General features: G+C 40.0%; 1 protein-coding gene across 3 annotated transcripts; it reads left to right on the top strand.

Moving 5' to 3' along the window:
* The first annotated feature begins 393 nt into the window (after positions 1 to 393).
* On the top strand, positions 394 to 16,246 carry LOC147122343 (volume-regulated anion channel subunit LRRC8C-like). 3 transcript variants are annotated; one of them, XM_085983389.1, is made up of 4 exons: positions 394 to 583; positions 4,020 to 4,159; positions 8,613 to 10,930; positions 11,411 to 16,246. In XM_085983389.1, the coding sequence occupies exons 2-4, from the start codon at positions 4,022 to 4,024 to the stop codon at positions 11,412 to 11,414; spliced, it is 2,460 nt and encodes an 819-aa protein (XP_085839515.1). In that variant the 5' UTR covers positions 394 to 583; positions 4,020 to 4,021; the 3' UTR covers positions 11,415 to 16,246. The 3 variants fall into 3 exon arrangements, with proteins under 3 accessions (XP_085839515.1, XP_085839518.1, XP_085839516.1); XM_085983390.1 differs by lacking the exon at positions 394 to 583 and adding an exon at positions 3,509 to 3,936; XM_085983392.1 differs by lacking the exon at positions 11,411 to 16,246 and having other exon boundaries at positions 8,613 to 10,934.
* The last annotated feature ends 278 nt before the right edge of the window (positions 16,247 to 16,524 follow it).

The following is a 16,524-nucleotide window of genomic DNA, read 5'->3' as shown; positions in this document are numbered from 1 at the left end:
GAGAATAGCCTCGGTACAGAGGTAGCTGTATAGTGAAGTTAGGAACAATGGATACCTGCAGGGGGTGGTGAAGATAACATGGCAAACAGCCAGCTGCACAGTCAAACATGTAAACCCCTGTAATGTTTCAAAGGCAGTGCAAATGGAGCTGGTTGGTTTCAAAACCTCTTACTCAGGGGTGGCCAATTATTTTGGGCTGGAGGCCCAGTTAACAATGCTGCACGGGCAGTCTCTCTTCCAGCAGCTCACTCACACCTGTTAAAGTGGCAAAAAGAATTGCCCACCCTTTGTGTTGGCTTGCTCTTTGCCTCTAACAAAGATGGCGGCGGCGCCTCCGCCTCACTCAAGTCGTCATGGGCTTCCTTGCCAGGCACGTTCCTTACCGACTGCGCACGCGCGGTCTTCAATGCACTCGGTGACCCCCACCCCACCGCGCGCCTCCTCCCGCGGCTCGCGGGAACCGTTTGATTTGAAACACCAACCGCCAATGGGCGCGCGACAGGCCGGGTTATCGTCAGATCGACACCAACGGCCCGCGGCCGCCCGGCTCCTCACTCCGAGCGAGCTCAGCTCGGGGCCGGAGGTAACCTTTCACCCTCTCTGCTCGGCTTGCACAGACTGAATAGAAATCAAAAGGATTGGTTAAAACAAATATATAGAAACATTCCGATGGAGAAAGGAAAACCATTAATTCATTAAAATGTAAAGGATTTAGAAAGGAGCAATGCCCGCGATAGTCTGTTAGAGTTCAAGGCGTGTGGGTCAATCACTCGGCCCTTTGACAGGAGAGGCTGCAGCAGGACCTGTCTTGTATAAAGCTCCCCTCCCTCCTTATATATACCCCCTGTAAATACCCCTCCTTATAACCCTATACAGTATATATACAAAAAAAAACCTCCCTCGTTATATATAGACAAACCCCCATGTATATACCCCTCCTTATAACTTTCATACTATATTATATATATACCCCTCATACATATATATATATATATATATATATACACACACATATATATAGCCCCTCCTTTATAATATGTATTTATATATATATAATGATGAAGCCACCTTATGTAAAGCTGCCTCCTTGTATGTAAAGCCCCTTCCTTTAACCCCTCTTTTTATTATTTTATGTGTATATATATATGTGTGTGTAAAACCCCTGTGGCATTGCCCACGTCAGTTGATGAATGTAAGACAGTCAACATGGATTTACAAAAGGTAAATCATGCTTGACTACTGGAATTTTTTGAGGATGTAACTGGTAGAATAGATAAGGGAGAACCAGTAGATGTGATGTATTTGGACTTTCAGAAGGCTTTCGATAAGGTTCCGCATAAGAGATTGGCGTGCAAAGTTAAAGCACATGGGATTGGGGGTAGAGAACTGGTTGGCAGACGGGAAGCAAAGAGTTGGAATAAACGGGTCTTTTTCCGAGTGGCAGGCAGTTATTAGTGGGGTACCACAGGGATCGGTGCTAGGACACCAGTTATTCACAATATATGTTAATGATCTAGACGAGGGAACTAGATGTAATATCTCCAAGTTTGCAGACGACACAAAGTTGGGTGGGCGTGTGTGCTGTGAGGAGGATGCAGAGAAACTCCAGTATGATTTGGACAGGTTGGGTGATTGGGCAGATGCAGTATAATGTGGATAAATGCGAGGTTATCCACTTTGGTGGCAAAAACAGGAAGACAGATTATTATCTGAACGGCAATAGATTGGGAAAAGGGGAAGTGCAACGAGACCTGGGTGTCCTTGTGCAACAGTCGCTGAAGGTAAGCATGCAGGTGCAGCAGGCGGTTAAGAAGGCAAATGGTATGTTGGCCTTCATAGTGAGAGGATTCGAGTACAGGAGCAAGGATGTCTTGCTGCAGTTGTACAGGGCCTTGGTGAGACCACACCTTGAGTATTGTGTGCAGTTTTGGTCGCCTTATCTGAGGAAGGATGTTCTTGCCATGGAGGGAGTGCAGCAAAGATTCACCAGACTGATACCTGGGATGGCAGGAATGACGTATGAAGAGAGATTGGGTCAATTAGGCTTATATTTGCTAGAGTTTAGAAGAATGAGAGGGGATCTCATTGAAACTTATAAAATTCTAACAGGACTAGACAGACTAGATGCAGGAAGGATGTTCCCGATGACAGGGGAGTCCAGAACCAGGGGTCACTGTCTAAGGATAAGGGGTAAGCCATTTATGACTGAGATGAGGAGGAATTTCTTCACCCAGAGAGTGATGAACCTGTGGAATTCTCTACCACAGAAGGCAGTTGAGGCCAACTTATTAAATATATTCAAGAAGGAGTTAGATATATTTCTTAAGGCTAAAGGGATCAAGGGATATGGGGAGAAAGCAGGGACTGGGTACTGAATTTGGACGATCAGCCATGATCTCATTGAATGGCGGAACAAGCTTGAGGGGCCGAATGGCCTACTCCTGCTCCTATCTTCTATGTTTCTATATACAGGATGGCAAGAGTTGGGAGAAAGACTTAAGCAACTCAGTCCACAGATTGTCTACAGGCTAGAGTCTACATCTACATAGTTACAGGCAACTGTTTACATTCATGATTTCCATTCCAAATGTTAGATGGATAGTTTCAGTGCTCACTGCTGACACAAGCATTACCAAAATATGGAACAACAGGAAGTTGGACAGGATTCGCATGCATGCACAAGATTTTTAGATTATGTTGACAGATTGGCATTTTTTTCATGTGATCCAGTGGGTTTGTTTGCTACTTGTCCCAAAGGTTAGTAGTTATGCAGCCTTTGTTTTAAGCCCTTTGACCAGATGACAAATTTTAGCTCCAAATCAAACATTTAGGTGAATTTGTGATCAGAATTTTGGCTAAATTGAGGCCTTTATGGAGTTGGGCCGTTTGAATGTGTTATCTGTATTGTGTGGAATTTTATGTTGAGGTAGGTTGCAGTTTTTGGTCCCGTGAATTGTATTTAATTTCAGCCTGTCTGTTAAGATTACTATCAGTAAACTAAAATGAGAAAACAATACTCTGACTGCTGTTTTCCCAGTACTGTGAAATGCACTGCAGCATGGTCACGTGGAATTCTCACATAGCAACATAGGAAAACATGGGATGAGAAAAAGACCACTTTGGTACCATTATTTCCACAATTCGATCCAACTATTTAATCTCACTCCCACCCCAAGTAAATTGGGGCAAAACTCTAGAATACATGTAGCCTTCAAAAGGGAATTGGATAAATACTTGAAGGGAGAAAAAATCCCAGGGATATGGGGAAAGAGCGGGGGAGTGGGACTAACTGAATTGCTCTTTGAAAGAGCTGGCACAGACTTGATGGGCCGAATGGCCTCCTTCTGTGTTGTACTATTCTCTGATTCTATCACCTTACATCCTACTTTATTCATGCTAGACGGTGTGCTTGCCTTTGTATAACATTTGTATGACCTCAGCAGAACAGGAATCCTCATGTTCCACACATCATTTGATTATCTTTTGCTGTACTTTTCTCAGTTCCACTCCTTACAATCTATTCCTCTAATTCTCTCTCAAAGTTTTATTTGATAATGCTATTGATTGTTTATCTGGAAGTCTATTCCACGTATCAATAAGTTGGGGATGGGGGAAAGAGAGTCCTAATCTCAGTTCTTGCCTGGGACTGTTTATGTTTATACTTATCCTCTAGTTTTGCACTTGGAATCGACGTTAAATAACCAGCTTGTGTCTACATTTTCCATTCAGCAGGCTGTGTGTTCTCTCAATCTTCTTTTCTCCAAAGAAAATAAGTTTTGTTTTGTTTTGTGAGCTTAGAGTGCGAATTCCTAGACTCCTCTGATTCCTAGAATCATCCTTGTTCTCTAAACCCCCAACACATTGGTGTCCTATTGAAAGTAGATACACAAAGCAGCACACAGTGTTCAAAACATGACCTTACATGATCCATACAAGGTGAGAATAACATAATTAGACTTGTAATGAAATGTTTGGTGGCAGTGATTTATATAAATAGTAATCTCTTTTTGATTCTTTAGGTATGTTTTCAGTGGTTGAGCTGAAATATTTTGGAGACCAACGAGCTACATTTAAAATCTTAAAACCATGGTGGGATGTTTTCACAGATTATTTAACTATGCTGATGCTTATGGTAGCAGTTTTTGGAGGGACATTACAGGTAATACATTGCTTGTATTCACATATATAAATATAGATATATAATGTGCTGCTCTGATTTATCTGGTTTACCAAATGTCCATTCTAACCAGATATTTTAAATGACTTTCAATGTAATGCCGTTTCACAGCAAATGACAGATTTTTAAAAAATGTTTTCAGTAGATTTCTAGCAAGATTAAAACCCTCAAACTGTGGAATAAGTATGTATTATGTACTAAGTACTATTTTACTATCATCATAGAGAGCAGAATTATTCCAGATACAATCAAATTGTGACTAATATACCTACACTTCCTGCAACTACAGTTAATTTAAAGAAATATCTGGACTAAGTAATGTGCCTGTCCACTATAATGAAACATATGTTCATTTTAATGCATTTGGTTTGGGAGACTGCCTTTTTTCTAGTTTACAAGATTGAACAAATTACCTCTAGCAACATTTATATACATAATTGTGGATGGCTGAGAGTTGTAAATAAAACCAATCTTTTTTGAGTTCATTAGACATTATAAAACATAGAGTGAAGTAAAGGTCATCTGAACCCTCGGATTCAATTGCAACCCTACTCACTTTCTACAATCTATAAATGTATAATGTGTATATGCTCTCAATAAAATGTGGTAATTATAGTTAAAAATAGCGCTGCAGTTACATTTATTTGTACAATCGCAAAATACTGCGGATGCTGGAAATCTGAAATAACAACAGAAAATGCTGGAAACACTCAGACTGCTTCAATACTATCAGCTGAGGATAACATTGTTCCATAATTCACACAATTGATACAACATGGAGAGCAGTGGATATTGGGAGCAGTTACATAGATTTAGACTGCTACCATGTATACTGTGTCTGGGAACTACATACAGGTAGACTATCCTTTATCCGAAAACCTCGGGACCAGCCGTGTTTCGGTTTTAGGAAAATTTCGGATTTCGGAAGGTGCGCGAAAACACTTCGGTTTTCAGAGGTAATTCGGTTTTCGGGAGTGCGGATAAAGGATACACTATCCCTTATCCGAAAGGGTGGGATAAATAACGACTATAAGTTCGGCCGGGGGGTCGGGGGTGGGGGTCGGCGGGGGTCGTGGTCGTGCGCATTTCGGTTTTCAGAAGTCATGCTTTGCTCCACTTTCGGCTTTCAGAGGTTTTCTGGTTTCGGATGTGCGGATAAAGGCTGGTACACTTACGCTGAGCGATTTCGGTTTTCAGAAGTGCGGAAAAATGCTACACTATCCCTTATCCAGCTAGGCCTGTAAGTCGTGCGCCACTCTGGTCATGTCGTGCGCACGACTTACGCTGACCGAAAAAACCTTCAGTTTTTAGAGGGTTTCGGTTTTCGGAAGTCCGGATAAAGGGTAGTCTACCTGTATTATACCCTTTATTTATATAGTACTTACTTTATGTACACTAAGCCACTGTCCCCAGTTCACAGAACAAGAACAGGACCAGATATTCTGAAATTTGTATTACTTGAGGCTAAAATGCACCTATTATGGCCAGGGGATCGTAAGCAGTGGAGGAAAGGAGAATTGGGGTGAACGAGCAAAGGAGGGCCATGGATAAAGTTGCAAAGGAGAGGAGCTCAATTAAGGAGCTACCAGTACAGGAGCCTTCTTAACAAATTAAGAAAGAAATGCAAAATATAGGAAACCTACCATACAATAGATTCCTGATCTTGTAGCCTGGAGAGGGAATCATCAAATATTGTAAAATTAGATTGTAGATATCACCCTAGGTCAGGATAGTGAAACTGAAAAGGAGGAAGAAAAATATCTTTGAAAAATGTTAGAATTTGATAGTTCTCCAAAAGCCAGATTTGCCAAGCAGAATCTTTTGACCATTACGTACCAGGTGAAGCTAAACATAGTGCCAGGCATGCAATCGTCAAAATAGAACAACCATTTATTGCCTGCCACAGACTTACTCACAGATTTACCAATTTTAAGAATATCTCTTGCCTCCACTTTGCCTGCCTATACAGAAGCAACAAAATTAAAGAAAATAAAACAAGAATTTCTTTATCCCTTGTAGCCACCCACACATACAAGGAGGATGGTGGGAAAATGACAGCACAGAAGCTGTTGCCCATACTTAACTTTAAAAAAAGGACCCGACTGCTGCCAACGAACCGGACGCGTTCTGCGCATGCGCTCTTCTGGTTCGTCACGGGAGCGGGCTGGTTAAAAAAATGTTAAAAAGCCGGGAAGGGAGTGGGCTGGTTAAAAAAAAAAGCCGGGAAGGGAGCGGGCTCATTAGAAAAAGCTAATTAGCGTGCTCATTTAAAAAAAAGCAGAAACATCATGCTTCCGGTTGTTGGGAGTGTGTAGTCACTCCGTTAACATAAGAACATAAGAAATAGGAGCAGGAGTAGGCCAATCGGCCCCTCAAGCCTGCTCCGCCATTCAATAAGATCATGGCTGATCTGATCCTAACCTCAAATCTACTTTCACTCGCCATCCCACCCGAACCCATGTGATCTCCCGGGAGAGGCGAAAAACCAGGTAAAAAACCCAATGGCCAAATTGGGAGAAAAAATCTGGGAAATTCTTCTCCGACCCATCTAGGCGATCGAAACTCGTCCAGGAGCGCAGCTTCCGGTCATTGGTAGCAGTCACTCTGTTGCTGCATAGGGTGATCCTGCATCCTAGTACCCCATAATGCACAGCTTGCAGGGTTCAGCTTCATAATGAACACTGTTCTTTGTCAACCTTCCAAAACAAGATCAGGTTGCTTAAAATGATCAATCAGTAGGTTGGACAGCTTACATTGTGCATTTTCAAAGCATATGCATTAGTTTGCATCCCCGTTCTACACATTGCCAACATTTGTTTCTTTATGATGGGTCCCATCTTAAAGACGCAATCTGCAGTAAGATATGTTCTGTGTATAGTTTTTAGTTCAGTCAGCAAACTCTGGCATTCTTGGAAGCCAGATGTGTGCAATGTAGTCAATTAATTGCCAGTAAAATCATAGAATAATACAGCACAGAAGGAGGCCATTCAGCCCATCGTGTCTGTGCCAGCTCTTTGAAAGAGCTATCCAATTAATCCCACTCCCCTGCTCTTTCCCATAGCCTTGCAAATGTTTCAACTCCTTTTCATGGGGAAGACAGAAACTAGGGGTCATAAATATAAAATAGGCACTAATAAATTCAATCGGGAATTCAGGAGAAACTTCTTTACTCGGAGAATGGTTAGAATGTGGAATTCACTACCACAAGGAGTAGTTGAGGCAAACAGCACAGATGCATTTAAGGGGAATGCTAAAAATACACTGCAGATCTGTAGCATCTGACAAGATAAAAGATTTCAATGTTTTGGATAGAGTCTTGAGAACAGAAAAGGGAAAGTTGGGGGACCTGTTTTTAGGACAATTAAACTTGGCGGGCAGGGCTTTCCACTAGGTTGCGCTGATTTTTTCAGCGCAATTCGCCTGAAATCGACCACACCAGCGCAAAAGATTGCGGAATTTTAAGCGCAAATTCTGTTCAGCGCAAATCGAGTTTCCACGATCTTTTGCGCAAGTATAAAAAAATCGCACTAGAAGCCGGCCCTGTCCACAAAACTGGCCACGCCCCCAGATCGAATTAATCACCATTGCGAGTTTCCGTTAATTACGCTCGTTCGATGAGGCTCTTAAAATTAAGGGTTTTTTTAGGTGCAAGGACACTAATAGTCACATTTTAGAAGCTTTAAAAAGTATTTTAATTTACTAAGAAACTGACTACTGTATACCAATGTAACTAGCAAATGGTTCTGTGTAGTTTTTTAAAGTAATTTTCAGATATTTAAAATCAGGTTACTCATAGGCGGTGGACTACACACTCAATAAAAGAAATGTTTATTTTTTGTGATAAACCCCACTTTCAGCTGTATTAATAAACCTGCAAGTGAGTTTGAGCGGAAACATAAGAAAAAAACCACCTCTCAGAACTAGCGCAATTTTGTGCGCAATTTGCGCCTGGATCGCTGATTGCGCCCAAAGCGGAAACTCTTGGCTGGCATCTTCCTGGTCTGCAGGGCTCAGTTCTGCCATTTACCAAGAGAGCCATGGGGTGCACTGTCTGGGACAGTTTCAATTTTTAAAAGGGGTCCTTTAAATATATTTTCTTTTAAATGTAAAACAGTAATGTCATGATGAATACATACAATTTACATTTTTTTAAAAGACAAATCGTGGTTTAACTATAACAAGTTAGCTGAACTTTACACAAAGTGAAGGTTTCTCTTCAATATATTGCTCTAAATGCCAAACAAAACGTAGATACATGTGCACAATGTTGTCAGAATTGCAGTACCATAGATTCTATGCATTTCTTTCAATGATGCCGTAACATTGAGACATACAAACAATGTTGTTTGACAGAAAAATAGATGGGGCGATATGACAGTCCGACATACTTAGTTGAACTCATGGCAAATTTATTTTATCTGTTGTATTTAAACAGATATCAACAGACAAGATCATCTGTGTCCCTGTGCCAGAGGGCTTCTCGATGGCCACCATGCAGTGGAACAAAAGTGCTCTTAAAGGTCGGAAACTAAATAGTTTTGATTCTGGGTTTAAGACCGATTTGGACCGCGAACAATACAATTTAATGGATCAGTATTGTTATGACCATGCAATTCAGTGGTATTCGAAGTATTTCCCGTACATAGCTATCATTCACACACTTATATTTTTGGTAAGCAGTAACTTCTGGTTCAAATTTCCAGGAACAAGTTCCAAAATTGAACATTTTATATCAATCCTTGGAAAATGTTTAGATTCTCAATGGACTACTAAGGCACTTTCAGAAACTGTTTATGAGGATTCGGATCTGCAGATTCCACAAAGAACAGTTTTATCAACTGAACCATCTGTATCTTGCTCTTTAAACCTACAGCAATCTTCTGATACCACCTTTTTATTGGGACAAAATGAAACCAGTAACGACAGACTATGTGAGACTGAAGCACAAGCATCATTGTGCAAGCCTCCATCTAAGACTTTCAAAACTGTTGGAGGTGGTGTTTATGGTCATGCTGCAGTGAAAATCCTAGATAAAAAGGAGGGAGAACAAGCAAAAGCATTGTTTGAAAAAGTCAAAAAGTTTCGTCTTCACACTGAAGAAGGTCATATTCTTTATATTATGTACATAAGGCAAACTGTTTTACGTTCTGTTCAAACAATTCTTGTTCTAGCCTATTTTGTAACTCGGATTCCTCAAATGAAACATATTGTCCACTGTGCAGATAAAATTCATATCACAGGCTTCACAGAATTTTTTTGCATCCATGGCCTTTGGAGGATCTTCAGGATGTTGTCCATCGTGTATGTAGTAGTCATTTTCATTTATTGTATAACTTGCATCTACACATTGTATTGGATCTTTTACTTTAAACTTAAGGAATACTCATTTGCATATGTCAGAGAAGAAACTGGGATTGATGACATTCCAGATGTGAAGAATGATTTTGCATTTTTACTGCATCTGATTGACCAATATGATAAACTGTATGCCAGGAAATTTGCTGTGTTTCTATCTGATGTTAGTGAAAACAAACTCCGTCAACTGAACCTGAGCTACGAGTGGACACACGAAAAGCTTCAGCAACGTATTGTTACTAATGCAGACAACAAAACGGAATTACATCTCTTTATGCTGCCTGGTATTCCCAATAGTGTTTATGATATTTATAATCTGGAAGTACTAAAATTGGAATATATTAAGGATGTCTCTATTAGTGCAGCCATCTCACAGCAAACTTCACTCCAAGAACTGTGGGTGTACAACTGTATAATAAAAGTAGAAAACCGAGCACTTGCATTTTTAAAAGATACAATAACAATTTTAAGAGTTCGGTTTGCAAATGCTTATGAAATACCACAGTGGATGTACTGTCTGAAGAATCTCCGTGAACTGTACCTGGAAGGCAACTTCTTAATTGACAACAAAACTTCTATTGTCCTGCAGTCATTATGTGACTTAGAACGTCTTAAATCTTTGCACCTAAAATCCAATGTCACCAAAATACCTGCAGCAGTCGTTGATGTTGCCCATCACCTTCAGCACCTCACAATCCACAATCAGGGCAAAAAGTTCACCACTCTCAACAGCCTTAGGAAGATGCTTTGCCTGTCTGTTCTAAAGCTGTATAATTGTGATCTAGAGCGAATCCCAAGTGCCATATTTAGCTTGAGCAATCTTCAGGAATTGGACCTCAAAGACAACAACCTGAGGACGTTAGAAGAGCTGGCTAGTTTCCAGCATCTTCGCAAACTCACCACACTGAAACTTCATCACAACAAAATTACACAGGTTCCTCTATACATTGTCAAGGCTAGCTCACTGGAAATGCTTTATTTAACTAAAAATAATATTACTGTTCTTCCATCAAATCTATTTAAGCTCACTAGGCTACGCCATCTTGAAGTCGGTCATAATAATATTACAAGCATTCCCACTGAAATAGACCAACTGGAGGACCTTCATTACTTTGATATTGAAAGTAACAAAGTATCTGAGTTACCTTTGGAACTGTTTTACTGTACAAAGCTCAGAATATTGATACTTTCACACAACCTTTTGACTTGCATTCCACCCAAGGTGAAAAATTTGACGCAACTGCGGCAACTAGAGCTGAAAGGGAACAAATTGCAGTATTTGCCACCTGAGCTAGAAAAGTGCCAGTGTTTGAAGAGAAGTCAATTGAATGTGGAAGAGGACATTTTCAACACACTGCCATATGACATCAGAGAAGAGTTTCTAAACAGAGAATCTAGGTGAACTGCGAGTATACTTAAATACTTTGGTTAAATGAACTATTTCCCACACATTTTTATGCACATCGGGAGTGTTTGAATAGACCTGCGTACATTTTTTATTCAACCAAGACAATTTTTCAAACGACAACTTTCACTTATATTTTCCTTTACTGATACTAACTTTTTATTCCAGATTTATTTAATTAACTGAATTTAAATTCCCCAGCTGCCGTGGTGGGATTTGAACTAATGTCTCCGGATCATTAGTCCAGTAACAGAACCACTATGCTACTTTACCCCTATTTTACATTAGACAGTCTATCACACTTTGCAAAATCCAGCCTTAGACATTTTCAACACTTCTGAGAGAAGATCTAAATTATGCTTTAAAATTAATAGAAAATTATTCATAATATGCAGCATTTATCAGATATTTAATGTGTTTGCTTTTATAACATCTAAAATGTTATTAATGGTTTATTTTTTGTTTTTTTTCAGATAACTAGTTCCATGAGGCAATTTTTGCTCTAATTGTACAATATCCACAAAGAGTTTGCAGGAGATTCAGCCTACAAAAATGTTGTATGGAAATTACATTTAATGTATCAAGTCACAGACAAATTTGCTCTGACCTGTGCTATGTACAAGTTGGGTTGCTGCCATTTCTGTATTGTATGTAAAAGCTATAAAACCTTATATAACAGTGACATTTTACTTGCCGTGACAAACTTTCTCTGAGAGTTGGCTGTGTAGCAGACTGAAAGCTTTGATTAGATGGAGAAAGTAGCAAGTTTCAGAAACCGCACATTAAAGCTTGTGTTCCTGGGGGTTTCTTTGGAGACTGAGTAACTACCTATCTGTTGTGGTACTGGTCCATACAAACCAAGAAGGTTCCATATTTGATTTCTGGTCTGTCCTGCTCTTAGTTGGACAGTGGTGTCACATTACAGTTGGCTGCAGTTTTCCTAGGCTATTGATGGGGATAGGTTAGCTATGGTTTCTGTTCCTGATAACTATCCAGTGGTGTCAGCCATGGCTCAGTGGTAGCACTCTCGCCTCTGAGTCAGAAGGTTGTGGGTTCAAGTCCCCCTCCAGCGTCTTGAGCACTAAAATCTAGGTAGTACTGAGGGAGTGCTGCATTGTCTGAGATGCCGCCTTTTCGGATGAGATGTTAAACCAAGGCCCCATCTATTCTTTCAGGTGGATGTGAAAGATCCTATGGCACAATTTCGAAGTGCAGGGTGTTCTTTCTGGTATCCTGTCCAATATTTATCCCTCAATCAACATCAATAAAAAACAGATTACCTGGTCATTATTACATTGCTGTTTGTGGGACCTTGCTGTGTGCAAATTGGCTGTCACGTTTCCTACATTACAACAGTGAGTACACGTCAGAAAGTACTTAATTGGCTGTAAAGCGCTGAATTAGTGAAAGGCACAATATAAATGTAAGTCTTTCGTTCTTTGGGAACATCAGGTCAGGGTGTGGCTGTAAAAGGTCCCCATCTTTCCCCCATCCCTAATGTTCAAGTGGCCTTCTAACACTCTATGTGGGCTTCAACATGCCACTTAGGCAAAGTACTAGAATGATTTCCGAGATGAGCTTCCAACCACATATCCGCACCATCACTAAGACCACCTATTACCACCTCAGCTCATCTGCTGCTGAAACCCTTGTTACCTCTAGCCTTGACTATTCCAATGCACTCCTGACCGGCCTCCCATTTTCTACCCTCCGGAAACTTGAAGTCATCCAAAACTCAGCTGCCCATGTCCTAACTCGCACCAAGTCCCGTTCATCCATCACCCCTGTGCTCACTGACTTACATTGGCTCCCAGTTAAGCAACGCCTCGATTTTAAAATTCTCATCCTTATTTTCAAATCCCTCCATGGCTTTGCCTCTCCCTATCTCTCTAATCTCCTCCAGCCCTACAACCCTCGAGATCTCTGTGCTCCTCCAATTCTGGCCTCTTAAGCATCCCCCATTTTACTCACTCTACCATTGGCGGCCGTGCCTTCAGCTGCCAAGGCCCTAAGCTCTGGAATTCCCTCCATAAACCTCTCCACCTCTCTTTCCTCCTTTAAGACGCTCCTTTAAACTTCCCTCTTTGACCAAGCATCTGCCCTAATATCTCCTTACGTGGTTTGGTGTTAAATTTAGTTTGATGACGTTCCTGTGATGTGCCTTGGGACTTTTTACTGCATTAAAGGTGCTACATAGATACAAGTTGTTAATTTTAGTGACCATGAGTCACTCCTAAGAGAAGGGGAGAAATAAGAGACAGCCACAAAGTGATCCTGAAGTTGATTTCTAAAGAAATGTCACATTATGACAAGCTGTGGTCTTGTGAAGGGCAGAATATGCTGCCACCCTGCTCCCAAATTTGGGGGAAAAAACAGTGTGAGAAAGAGTTAACACAGTCAATTTTGTGGCTTCTTGGCAAGTAACCAGTTTTTTTTTGGTACTTGATTGGAGATACTGCTTTCCATTGATCTGTGAGGTGCATTCTGTTATTCCTTATTCATTAAATAATGAAAGTAGTGCCTAGATTTTCACTATGTGGGTAGTGGTTTCTTTGTAATAGGAATGTTAATCCAAGCTGCATGCCAAGGGAATTGATATATTGAAATTTTTCTCTAGTATTTCAGTTCATAATAAACACGGCTCCCATTGTACTCCATAATTAAAAAGGCTAATGGAATGTTGGCCTTTATTGCAAGAGGGCTGGAACACAAAGGGGTGGAAGTTACATTACAGCGGCACAGAGCTCTGGTTAGACCCCATCTGGAGTACTGCAGGTAGTTCTGGGCACCACACCTCAGGAAGGATATTTTGGCTTTGGAGGGGTGCAGTGCATATTTACCAAAATGATACTGGGGCTAAAAGGGTTAAACTATGAGGAAAGGTTGCTTAGACTAGGTTTGTATTCTCTCAAGAGGTGATCTAATTGAGGTGTTTAAAATGATTAAAGGATTTGATAAGGTAGATAGAGAGAAAATATTTCCTCTGGTGGGGGTAGTCCAGAACAAGGGGGCATAACCTTAAAATTAGAGTTAGGCCGTTGAGTTGTGATGTCAGAAAGCACTTCTTCACACAAAGAGTAATGGAAATCTGGAACTCTCTCCCCAAAAAGCTGTTGAGGCTAGGTCAATTGAAATTTCAAAACTGAGATTGCGAGATTTTTGTTAGGCACGGGTATTAAATGTTACAGAACCAAGGCAGGAAAATGGAAGATATAGATCAGCCATGATCTAATTGAATGGCGGAACAGGCTCGAGGGGCTGAATGGCCTACTCCTGTTCTTATGTAGTGATAATACACAAGAACATAAGAAAATCCAGAGTGAGCAAAGGTCATTCAACCCATCAAGCCCACTCTATCCACAGCCTATGTATGATTATTCAATCATAGACTCCACTCTACCCTGCCCTGCCCTCACCAACCGTTGATCTTCCACTTGAGGGAGCACTCATTTCAACGTTGTGTCGTTTCACATTATAAAAGACATTTTGACTAGCTTACTTATTAAATTACAAAGTGCACTATCTTTAAATTGTACCACAGTAAATAACTTTGATAGCACGCTCATGTATTTTATCTACAAGAACATGATATTGCAAAATAATCATTTGATCAGGCTGAATGTTGTACAATATATTTTAACAAAAAATACTCAATCATTAGAAATGATGGTGCTTAATGATGCCATTCAGCCCATCGCATCTATGCCGGGACAAACTCTTCAACTGGAGCTACCCACTCTAATCCCATTTTCCTGTCCTTTCCCTGTATTCTTTGGTAGTCGTCCTTTTCAAATACTTATATAAATACAAGTCCTTTTCCTTCCTTTTTATTCAATTCCCTTTTAAACTACGTTACAGCATTTCATGTTCTAATAGGCCTCTGTGTGAAAACATTTCTTCCAACATCCCCTTTATTCTTGTGATAATCCTGAGTCCACGACCCCTTGTTATCAAATAGTCAACCAATAGAAACAATTTTTCACTATTTATCCTCTCAAAACCTTTCATAATTTTGAAAAACTCTATTATATTCTGTCCTTAACCTTATCTATTTCAATAATAAAAGACCCAATTCTTTGAGCCTTTCTTCGTACAGTAACCTATTATTCCTCGTATCATTCCAGCGCATCTTTGCTGTGCTTTTTCCATGGCTCTAATATTATTCCTTTTGTTAGTTTAAATTATCTCTTAAAAAAATTCAGTTGAATTTTTGTCAAAGTTGTTAATGTTAAAGTTTTCATAAGAATTAGGAGCAGGAGTAGGCCCTTCAAGCCTGCTCTGCCAGTTTTGCATTCGTAAGAAAAGTGCTATAGTATTACTGACAGGTATTTTTATTTTTTTGTTACTTAAGCAGGAGATGCTTTCCTCAATTTTATAGCTGCAATTAAAAAAAAAAATCAGGTCTGCCCTGGACCCCGAGTAGATTTTCACGTTGCTTAAAGCCCAGGGATGTAGTCAGCAGATGCCAGCTATTGACTCAGTTGATAAGCAACTGTATTGATAGAATAGGGTTCAGAATTCTCTTAACTTCTACTAGAGCCAGCATTTATTCTGCACACAGTACATTGCCATGTCCATTTTCAGCCAGTACTCTTACAAATGATTTTCAGTAGAATTAATTCTAACCGAGTGTATTTTACAAAATACCAATTAATGCCAAATTGTGGTTTCAAGATCTGTCTGTGTAAACTGTTCTGTGAAGTTGTGACGCTGCCTTCTCACAATTACGACTTGAAATCATGTGATTCTGTGAGAAGTTTCAGGTAAAGTGCCAAGCACGGAGAGAGGCCTCGGAGGTGAAAAGCTCATGTAACAGCAAAATCAGCAGCTCCATTTGTGGCCTGGCCCCTTAGTCTTCCTTTTTTCACTCTCACAAAGGAAAACTAAGAAGGAGAGGGATTCATTTTGATGAAAACTGCACGATAACTAAGTATAAAGCACAAGCCCCCAATCTTACAATTCCATCTGAATTAATTGTGACAAGATAATCACTCCAGTAGCGGCAGATAAAATACTTGATCTGACTGCAAGCATGAGAAAACTGTGATTGGTTGAGCTTTAAACAAGGCTATGTTATCGTTTTCTTCAAGTCCCATTCTGAAATGTTTGAATAAAGTGCTGCTACTGGTTAATTTATCCAACTTCTCTGAACAAGTGAAAACTTTGCAATCCCTAATTTAGAGAATATATAGTAAAGCTACATGATTTGCAATTACAGTATAGCAATCTTATCACTATGGGCTCAGGAAACAAGGCAGATCATTTTTCTTTAAATATGACATGAATAAAATCCTGGATGTTTGCACTAAGTCTGCCTGTGAATATTGATGTTGGTATAAACAATAGGAAAAAGTACACGTTATGAAAATTACAAGCCAGTAGTGAGGTCAACATCTTACACTATTACTATTTGCTTAAACATGTTAGCAGATTCATTATCACTTAAGGGTGGTAAAAAAAATTCAGTCACATAGAAAAAATACTCTAAAAGGTGCAATATTTGTTGTTCATAACAGCTGCTGGGTGGAAAATTTCAACTTTTTGTATACGATAAAAAGCTGTCGTAAAAATAAACTACTGTAAGTGA

This window comes from Somniosus microcephalus, chromosome 3 (genome assembly GCF_052327205.1).
Source record: "Somniosus microcephalus isolate GS21.2 chromosome 3, FLI_Smic_1.0, whole genome shotgun sequence".
NCBI lineage: Eukaryota > Metazoa > Chordata > Chondrichthyes > Squaliformes > Somniosidae > Somniosus > Somniosus microcephalus.
The sequence above is the reverse complement of the archived record's forward strand: the minus strand, read 5'-3'. Positions and strand labels throughout refer to the sequence as shown.